This window comes from Pieris brassicae, chromosome 8 (assembly GCF_905147105.1).
Source record: "Pieris brassicae chromosome 8, ilPieBrab1.1, whole genome shotgun sequence".
Taxonomy (NCBI): Eukaryota; Metazoa; Arthropoda; class Insecta; order Lepidoptera; family Pieridae; genus Pieris; species Pieris brassicae.
In genome coordinates this window covers 15,639,465-15,650,164 of record NC_059672.1, presented here as the reverse complement: position 1 = coordinate 15,650,164, position 10,700 = coordinate 15,639,465, and the positions used below count along the sequence as shown (strand labels likewise).

Here is a 10,700-nt window from a genome sequence, read left to right as displayed (position 1 = left end):
CTACCGACCTCGAAAATATAAAATGCTATAGATGAACGACTTTGATTCATAGACGATTTCATCAGAGTATTTCAGATTACACACAATTGCACAAACAATGTTTAATAATGTTAAACAGTTAATTAGATATGTAAATAGTTTATCAAAAACAATAAAACATTATTCCCTAAAATATTATCATCATCATTATCTACATCTAAAGATTTAGTTTATTAATTCTGGCATAAATTCCATTTCTTTAAATATATATATAATATCTATTTAAAGAAAAATATTTTTTTTTTTTTTTAAATAATTTTATGGCCTGGTAACGAGAAGAAAAATAAATAAATATATATCAAAAAATATAGACCTACGAGTCAAAATCGGCCGTTGATTGTCCCGAGTCACTTCTTTCTTTAGTTGATGGTTTATGGTCCATGTGTATGTAAATTGTCAAGTGTCAATTCACAAATCACAATTTCATTGGTTTTATTAAGAAAATAATTCGTTAGGCGAAAAGGAATAATATGACCTATAAGCGTAAAAAATATCATCATGGTGATACTCATTTAAAAAAACGTTGGCGAGTGCGGAATAGAAAGAAAGATTTAGATGAAATTGATGAAGATCTCAAGGAAGGTAAGAATGTCATAACCACATGGTGTCAAGTGTTGACAATTCATGTTTAGGTTAAAGTAAGACTGTATTTGTATTCTTTTATTCTATTACTGTACTGTCTATTATTTTCAGAAAAATCGGAAAAGTTATTGAATCAAGATGTCGATTTAGATTTACCTGGCGCGGCTCAACATTATTGTTTACATTGCGCACGATATTTTATTGACGACAAAGCTCTTCAGGAACACTTTAAAACAAAAGTTCACAAAAGAAGACTTAAAGCATTAGAACTTGAACCATATTCGATCGAAGAATCAGAGCGAGCCGCTGGACTCGGAAATTTTAAACTTCCCAACAAAAGAAAAATAGTAACACAAAATTCTGATGTAATAGACAAGGATGGTGATATTGTTTTAAGTGAAGATACACCTACACCTATCAAAAAGAAAAAAGTTAATAATGTTGCATAAGACTTTAATAAAATTAAATCATAAAAATGTTTTTAAGATTCTACCAGTCAGGTCTTCTGCATTGTTTATAAATGGGTCAAAAGCAACTGAAAACTTTGCATTTATAGTACCTCATGTTGATTTCCCAAACATAATAAAAAATAAGGATATGTTACAAACTATGATTAATAAAAGAAAGTCTAACTTTGATTTGTTAAAATTAGAGAATCTTTTGGAGGTTTATAATGATTTACGGAATCTAAAATTGCAACAAGAAAATAGCAAATTAAAACTATCTAAAGAATTATCAGAATTATTAAAATTGAAGAACGAAGGAAATGAAGTTGAAAAATTTAAAATTCAAATTAGCTTGATTAAAGAAAATATAAAGAACTTAAAAAGTCCCCTATGGTCAGCTGAAGAGGCAGCAATGGTTGAGGCCTTAAATGTGCCCAACTTACTGCATAAATTGACACCAGACCATGAAAATAATGTTATATTTCAACACCAGTCACCACCCAGATCCAAAAAGGATCATAATGTGGTTGGGAACGAGAAAAATCTTATTAAATATATACAGAATACCCATCCTTCAGTTTACCTGTTGGGAGATGCAGCATTATTTGAGTTAGGTGTAAAGTTTTACTTTAGTGACTACCTCAAAAGAAGTAATTATATCCAGTTTTCTAACCCAGATTTTGTTAAAAGTTTGGTTGTGGAAGGTTGTGGTGTAGATCATACAGATCCGACATCTACATTTATTCTTCAACACAATGATGATACTGCTTTTAACAAAGATAAAAGATTGCATTTGACTGGTGCAGGCTCTCTATATTCATTCTTGGCATATCATGCAAAAAATGTTATATATAGTAAAGTTTTACCACTTAAATATTTTTCTTTAGGTAGGCAATACACTCCATCAACAGGCAAAGAGGAAAACTATAGTTTGTTTAATCTCAGTCAATCTTCAGCTGTTCAAATATTTGGAGTCGCAAGAGATAATAATGAATTAGATGAACTGCTTCACGAGACTTTATGTATGGTTAGGACATTATTTAATGAGCTAGACTATCATTACAGATTGAGCTATGTGGCAGCTGACAAAATCCATATGTGGGAATCTTTAAGAGTTTCAATTGAAATGTACTCTACTTCTCTAAAGAAGTACATAGAAATTGGTCACCTTTCTCTTATTGGAGATTTTATGAGTAAAAGACTTTTGTTTACCTACACAGATAATAAAGAAGCTAAGTTCCCACATGTTCTATCAGGTACAATTTTAAATGTCCCAAAATTTCTAGGATGTGTTTTAGAACAGGATGAGGAATTTACTATTCCAGATGTATTTAGAGTGGAAAATTGGTCAAATAAAAAAATATAGACATTATATAAATGTATATTTCCTTTTAACAATAAAAATTATTATAAAATATATCCTTTGGCTTAAGTTTTATCCTAAAATTATAATTGAAAATTTGATCTTTTCCAATTAGGACTAGATAAGTTGATTGGTGATTGCATAGTAACTTCTATAAGATCAACTTGCCCACTTTTTGTAACTAGCATCAAAGTATGTGTCCTGCAAGTAAGAATATTTTTTATAAAGATAATTTAATTGACATTGTGGATTTGATTGCCAGATAAATTTTAAACTGTTACTGGACTTTAGATACGAAAAAAATCCATAATTATATATTACCTTGTTCCATAACGGGCTGATGGTATGCAAACAAATATTGATGAGAAATATTTATAGTCAATTGGCCTTCGGTTTTGTAGAATTGGGTCTGGTAAATGTCTGAAAAATTAGTATCTTTAAGTTATATCTTACACAAATTGTGTAAGTTGTGAATCAGTATTATTTTATTACTATATATAATATTAATAGCCCTTCTCTGTTTTGACATGCAGACACATTGCAGCACGAATTTAGAAATTTAAGTTTCACAATTTACAACTATAGTAATCTTGGAGTAAATTTATTTAAACAAAAACCTTTCTTTAGATTTCAAAAGCTCCAAAAGACTTTCTATCAATTTTGATTTATCTTCAATTGATTTATATTCTTCGCAAATTTTTTGCATTATTTCCCTTCCAGCTACCACCTTTGACAGAGGAGAATCTGGCAAGTTGTTTGAAAATCCTACACATGTCTGTTCCCATGTCTGCAAATTATGTGTTGCATTTGTATGTTTGAATAAGGGGTTCTTTATTTCTGAAAAAGATACATAGTTTTAGTAAAAAAGTCAAAAATTTATTAACCATTTGATTGTTATTAAAATTATATTTGGTTAAAAAACATATGTATATAATGTGATAAATTTCAGAAAATGTAATTGCTTAACTCTCATAACAAAAAACTAAATGTTATTTTTCATAGAACCAACAAGTTTTACATCTTGGTTCTGTAAATGTGATGTGTCACATATTATAAACTTTAAGTATATACTAGCTTAAAGTAGTTGTTTATCTTAAAAAGGATTTTAAATGATGTTTCTTTAAGGCTTACCTAAACTCTACTGTCACAAAGATAAATCCATTATAGTCATCTTCATTATCTCTGATAAAAGGCACATAATTATCTGTTGTATATTTACTTTTTATATAGTCAGTTACAATTTTCCCTCTACCTTAAATGATGGAGTAAAAATTTGTCAAACCTATGGGCATGGGTTAAAATCAATTCTATAAGTTGAATTGCGATTAGTTTCTTTGTCTAGAATGGGCTTAGCCTATGTCGCTTTATTATGCCATTATCAAAGACAGCAATGTATTTCACATTTACTGATGATGACATGATAATGTAAAAAAAAAACAGATTTTGCACATAGCATTTCACTAGATCTACATTCCCATTGTACTACCAATCAATTAAAAAGATGTCAAATTAATTATAGTACTTACTTTTAGGACTTTCCTTTTTAATTTCAGGATAGTTTAGAAGTAAACCAAGCTTCTTCTCAGAAAATGAGTAAGCTAACCATGTGCTTTGACATTCCGCTTCTAAATCAATACCTGAAAATTTATGTGGTGAGATTAGTATTGCATTATGAGGTAATTCCTAAAAAGCTTGTTTGTTTCTTTTTGTACCTCCAAAAATAGTTAGGTCTTCCTTCCATGGAGCCATATTCTGAGCTTGACGATCGTAAAATTCATCCCTATTTGCAGCTAAAACCAAACTGTAGTAGCTTTCTGGATCATGGTATCCAGAGTATATAAAAACTATGCACATTTTTGTCCAAATTTTTCTGAATCGCTTTATATAGGTAAGCGATGACAGATACGGTAAATTTTATCAGGCAAATATTTGTTATATCATTACATACCCAGACTTTGGTCAGACAGCTTTAAGATTTGATAATAATTTTACGATAGATTTTATGTTACTACGCTGTTTCCAACTAACGTTGTTCTACTGTTGGTATTGGTAGTTGGCAAAAACTGGCACGATGCTTTCGACCTTTTATGTGAAATTAAGTACTCTTAACATTGTCACATTCGAAACAAAAATATTCAGTATTCACTATTGGAGTCAGTAAATTTTTATATAAAATGGTAATAAATAAATTCTAACAAATTGGTAGCAGATCGTTAATAAAAATGACTTCTGCAATCCGACATAACATCGAGCTCTTGTCCATGTTAAATTACGACAGTTGGTGCTCACAAGTTCAAGGAAATAATAAAAGGGTACTTGACCGTATCGTATCCGTAGGGTATCGTCCGTATATATTTGTCACTCCAGGGTCTAGTTCCCCTTACAGAACTTTATCGTAAAATATGTTCCATAGGAGAGGGCCAAGAACGGAACCGAACCGAAACTAACCTTGTGGGTACGGTGTGCACTTGATGAGGTGACTCCCTATGCCATTTTTCTTCGGGAAGATAACACGGCGGCCGTTAAGGTACTATACTACTGATTTAGTTAACATTTACATTTACGGCGGTATTCCTATACCGTGGTCCCCCTGCTAGATAACAGACGAGGCAGTGGCGACCGAGCAGTGGCGGTATAACCACATTCCTGACCAGAGTTCAGAAGAGGCTACAGCGGCCTTAGGGTTCAAATAGCCCCTTAAAGAACTGGCGCAGAAGGCAACGGGAAACCACTGCAGCTAATCTCCCGAGAAAATCGTTATGAAAGTAGACACAAAAGAATCACGATTGCCATGCGAACCGCCTAGCCAGCGGCACCGCGCCGCGTCCGGGGCGAGCGGGTGGAAATGGACTACCGGCTATGATGGAGTAAGAGACCAGGCTTCACGTGGAAATAATGCTACTGGAAACTCCATAAAGTTGCGAAAAATCCAGAAGATAGGCACGTGGAATGTTCGTGGGTTGCTTAAACCCGGTAAATTTTATATCGTGGAGAGAGAAGCCACCAGATGTGGTTTATTCATTTGCGGTCTAACAGAAACGCACTGGAGAGGCAACGGGCATTTCTTAACCGACGCCCATGCCGCCCATACTTCTCCAGTAGCGATGACAGTAGCCGTAACGGAGTAGCGATTCTTATTCCTAAGCATACGAACAACAGTGTAATGGGGTATGAGGCAGTTAGCGACCGCATTATGTCAATGAAGCTCAAAGCGTCACCTGTAAACATCAATCTAATACAGGCATATGCCCCCACCAGTGAAGCTCTACCGTACTGGAGAGTTTCTACCAAGATTTACAAGCAATAATTGCTAAAATCCCCAATAGAGAGTTACTTATAATAATGGGTGATTTCAACTCAAAAATTGGCGCAAACTCTGCCCAGTACAGCAAATGTGTGGGAAACGGTACGTAACGAAAGAGGTGAAAGATTTATGCAGTTCGCAGACGAAAACAATATGGTGGTGGCGAACAGTCTATTCCAACACCATCCCCGGAGACTGTTCACCTGGACATCACCTGGAAGAAGTACCAAAAACCAGATCGATTACAGACTAATAAGATCACGTTGGCGCCTTTGAAACTTTTTGCCCTTATAAAAGAGAGGCGCCTTAAGAAAGCCGCAGGGGCAGACATAAGAGAGCTGAATCAACTGTCTGCTAACATCCAAGCCTGCTGCAGGCGAGACCACAATTCTCACCTTCATAGCATTTGTGACGAACTTGAAAAACATGCTATTAAGCACGAGTCTAGAGATCTTTACCACAAAATTCGTCTTATTACTAAATCTCTACCTGCTAAAACCTGGGCTATCGAGAACGACAGAAATGAAGTGGTAACAGAACTCGACAAAATCTCGGAAACGTGGAGGAGCTATTGCCAGTCATTGTTCCTGGATCCGAAGTCGCGGCAGTCTATAGACACAGAACCAGAGCCAGATAATTTGGAACCAGACATCCTTCTGTCCGAAGTAAGAGCCGCCATAAAACATCTGAAAAGTAAAAAAGCAACTGGTAGAGATGCAATTTCTATAGAGACATTTAAGCCTTAGGAGAACGTGGCGACCAGATGTTTCATCTCATCTGTAAAAAGGTGTGGCAGACAGGAATTTGGCCTTCGGAATGGACACACACCATATTTACACTCAGAAAGACTCAACAGAAAGGCTCAACGAAGAAATGTAACAATTATCGCCTCATTGCTCTGATATCACACGCTAGCAAAATATTGTTACATATTCTCAACGAGCGCCTGAAAGCCTACCTTTCTAAAAAGATCGCTCCAGAACAGGCCGGTTTTGTGAAGGGAAAAGGCACTCGGGAACAAAGTCTCATTTTACGGCAGATCATGGAGAAGTCAAGAGAATTTAATAAGCCCATGTTCATTTGCTTTGTTTATTTCTCCAAAGCTTTCGACTCGATGAGCTGGCCGGTATTGTGGAAGACCCTGCTAGATATGGGCACACCAAAACATCTTGTGCACCTATTAAGACGGCTTGATGAAGAGGCCACAGCTTCGGTTCGCACAGATGATGTCCTATCAGGTGATTTCCATCCAAGTCCCCGAGTACGCCAGGGGTGCATAATATCGCCGCTTTTATTCAACGTGTACACGGAACTCATAATGCGCATCACCTTGGAAGACTGGACAGACGGTGTAACAATTGGTGGATACCGGATTGAGAACTTGCGTTACGTGGATGACACCACTCTGTTTGCATCCAGTTCGCAAGACTTGGAAGAGCTTCTGTCAAGGATGGAACGAGTGAGCCATGAGTTTGGACTTAAGATAAATCGCAGCAAAACCATTACCTTGGTTTGATTGTTGACCGTGCCAGAAATTATTCGCCTCAAGTGACTCAAATCGCAAATTGCAACGCAGTCCAATCTTATATTTATCTTGGGGCTCAGATTTCAAACAATGGCGGATGCATCGATGAGGTCAAACGAAGTATGGGCATCACAAGAACGGCTATGGACAAGATGCAAAGATATGGAGAAACAGGAATATAACTAAAGCCTAAAGTATCTCGGCGTGGTATTCAGTCCATAGAATACCTTGTCGTCCAGGGGAAGATAGAAGGCACTAGACCGCGCGGAAAGTCACCTACGCGATGGACTGACCAGATCAAGTCTGCCGTAGGAGGTACACTCAATGAGTGTAGCAGGATGACCACTAATAGGTAACGATGGCGAAACGACGTGAAGCGCATCACATCTGCCCCTTTGATTACCACTACTAAATAGCGATCACGACCGCTCTGTCAAGAGTGTACCAGATAAGAAGAGAATAATCTAACCGAAAACGTCGCTAGGCAAATGTTTTAGCGGGGGCAACCCAAGTGATCTCACTCAGTCTCGAAAAAAATCCGCTTCAAAAAAAGGTATGGGCACGTCATCCCGGGGCAAATGTCCGTCAAATCAGCGCAAATCGATAGCGCAGGTGCTTCCTGCATATAACTGCCGTCTGCCTTGTTGGTCATAGCCTCTTCTTCTTCCTGAATAAAAGGAGTCAGAGGTCTCTTAGACAAATTTAACAAGGCCTGTATCCGACCATGCATGACCTACGCTAGTGGTCTGTATGCTTATGGTTAGTGTGTCCCATAGACACACCGACTGAAGGGAACCAACTCGTTGGGCCACCGGCGTCTAATATAGGGTTTGGGCAGCCATGCTGATTATTATCAGAATTGTTGCTCTCGCCCATAAGGTGCTAATTGCACTGCTGTGCATCAGTGCCGCCAAGAATAATTGACTTGACTGAGAGCGATTTGCCAGCTGACCGGGACAAGCCGTGGTCAGACAACCACTGGCCTAGATAATACAAAGCAGAATTGATACGACAGGATACTTCCCCTATACTGCCTGAGCTGTGATAGAGGACAACATCATCAGCATATTGTAAGATGTTACAAAAACTGGTGACAGACAGTTCGAGGTCGTGGGTATAAATGCTATAGAGCAGAGGGCTGAGAACTGAGCCTTGAGGGAGACCTTTGCAGACTAGTCTGGGGGGAAGAGCGGTATTTTGAGGCTTTATCAAAATAGATCTGCAAAATAGCAGATTACATATGAGATGAACCATCCTCGAAGGTACAGTCAGCTTAAGCATTTTCTGCCTGAGCGCCGGAAGTAGGACATTGTCATATGCAGAAGCAATATCAAAAAACACACCCACAAGGTACTCTCCTTTTGTAAAGGCTAGGCGAATGTCTGTTGTCAGTATACTGAGGCTGTCTGTGGTACTCAAACCCCTCCGGAACCCAAATTGGGAGGAGGGGAGAATATTTCTACTTTCCATTTACCATTCCAGTCGGTTTTTAAGAAGGTGTTCTGTTACTTTAGCTAAAGTAGATGACAAAGCTATGGGTCGATATGAATTTGAATCTGAAGGGATTTTTCCAGGTTTGAGAATGGGAATGACTATTTGAGATGTCCAAGATGCCGGTATAATACCAGTTTCAAAACATTTGTTTATTATTTTAAGGTAGTAAAGTTTAGCTTTGTCATTTAGTCTAGCCAGGAAGGAATATGAAACGCCATCTTACCCTGGAGTCGAATCTTTGAGACCATTACGATTTGCGATTTGAAGCTCAGAGAAAGAAAATGGAGCATCCATTTCATCGGAAGCTGGAGCTGGTATAGGACTCAGAAATGAGTCTACAAAGGGAACGAAACGCTTTTTTGAGTTTATATTTCAAAAGGGGGTTGTGGTAAGAGAGGGGTAAGGATTTGTTGTTTAATGTAATAAGTATGGGAAAATGATCATTGCCATAGGTGGACTCAAGGGCGTTCCAAGTTAGTTGCGAGGCTAGGTTAGAGGAGCAGAGATCCACTGCAGATTTGGGATTCTGATTAGGGTATACCCTGCGAGTTGGGGAGCCATCATTGAGGATACAGAATTAGGGTTATTGGGTCCGTTTTGTAATAATTTAAAGAGTTGGGATAGGTTTTTGGCAACGTTGGGCGGTAGGGGAATTTCGCTACATGGGGCGACAATACTGAGAAGGAATTCAGAAATAAATTCTAACATTTTGCCCTGAGAGGGAAGGGTTTCAACATTATTGTTGAGAGCACAACCATTTGGGAGAGATGAGGAGCACTCACTAACAATAGTCTGGTGAGCTGTTCTATCGTACCCCTTTGCTAGAGAAGCTTGGGGACGAGAGGAGCGATAGATTGTTTGGCGATAGGAAGCTTTGGTAGGAGTTTGGGCTTTTTGAGGAGATTTTAGAGAATAGACAGGAGTGGATTGCTGTCGAGTAAATTCTGGACAGCCCTTGTCAGAAGCAATATGTTTACCTGAGCAATGTAGACATGTGGATGTTTCTAAGGTGACTTCGCACGTATCACCTGTATGGGGCTGAGCACACCTGTAACATCTGGGCTTAGATCGGCAGACCGAAGTTTGTAGGTTTCGACAGGGAGGGAGTGTGGTAAGAGTAAATCTTAGAAGAGAGCATTTGTCCCCTCAAGGTAAGGACAACAGATTGGGTAGGCACCCAGGTGGTGACACCCTCAGTAACTGATTTTCGGTTCAGTCGCCTTGACTTTAATACCTCACCACATCCAGGAGGAAGCTCTAATGAATCAACGAGTTCGTCCATTGACCAGTCCACCGGTACACCTTTGACCAACCCCATTCTGGTTATGTTATAAGAAGGGATAATAGTTTTAAACTTGCACATAGCGAGAATCGGGTTAACCAGAAAGTTGTTGGCAGCTTCAGCAGAAGAGAACTCAACGGTAATTTTATTACGGCCTACATTTTTTACACCACCGTGTATGACAACTAATTTTGTGCTTATGCATAAACTGACCGAATGTAATAGCACGTAACGAGGCTCCAGAAGATGGATCCTCTACTTCCCAGGAAACTTGGACAATGAATGGAACTTTATCATCATTAGAGTACGACCGAGGGCCATCGAAAAAGTAGGGGTGGACAATATAGGTGTTGAACATACGGGTTCGCCTGAGTGTTGTTTTTTTAAAGGAAGGCATATTTCTCTCCTCTCCTTGTCGTTTGCGAGACGTAAAAAAGACTATATAAGTTTAAATTTTATACTTTACCAGCACCAATAGGGTTAGTTTTGTGTAAATAGAACAATAACAACTATTTTAGCTTTGGAAAATCACAGAAACACCGGAAAAAACACCAAGATCTCACTGACATCTTTTGGATTCTTCTCTGGTCAAACTTCATAATATCTTCGTTAAATATATTATATAAAATATACTCTTTGGTTACATATTATATTAATTTGGACAA

General features: G+C 37.9%; 3 protein-coding genes across 3 annotated transcripts; 2 read left to right on the top strand and 1 right to left on the bottom strand.

Moving 5' to 3' along the window:
* Positions 1-410: 410 nt before the first annotated feature.
* On the top strand, positions 411-1,070 carry LOC123713181 (zinc finger protein 593 homolog). Its single transcript, XM_045666729.1, has 2 exons — positions 411-621; positions 733-1,070. Exons 1-2 carry the CDS (start codon positions 510-512, stop codon positions 1,068-1,070), a joined length of 450 nt encoding a protein of 149 aa, XP_045522685.1. The 5' UTR covers positions 411-509.
* Positions 1,060-2,479, top strand: LOC123713179 (serine--tRNA synthetase-like protein Slimp). The gene has a single exon (XM_045666727.1). It carries the CDS (start codon positions 1,060-1,062, stop codon positions 2,431-2,433), a length of 1,374 nt encoding a protein of 457 aa, XP_045522683.1. The 3' UTR covers positions 2,434-2,479.
* On the bottom strand, positions 2,445-5,019 carry LOC123713180 (transport and Golgi organization 2 homolog). The gene is made up of 5 exons (XM_045666728.1): positions 4,143-5,019; positions 3,957-4,067; positions 3,048-3,267; positions 2,752-2,850; positions 2,445-2,631 (listed from the first exon to the last, which is right to left on the bottom strand). The coding sequence occupies exons 1-5, from the start codon at positions 4,282-4,284 to the stop codon at positions 2,514-2,516; spliced, it is 690 nt and encodes a 229-aa protein (XP_045522684.1). The 5' UTR covers positions 4,285-5,019; the 3' UTR covers positions 2,445-2,513.
* Between the last annotated feature and the right edge of the window lie 5,681 nt (positions 5,020-10,700).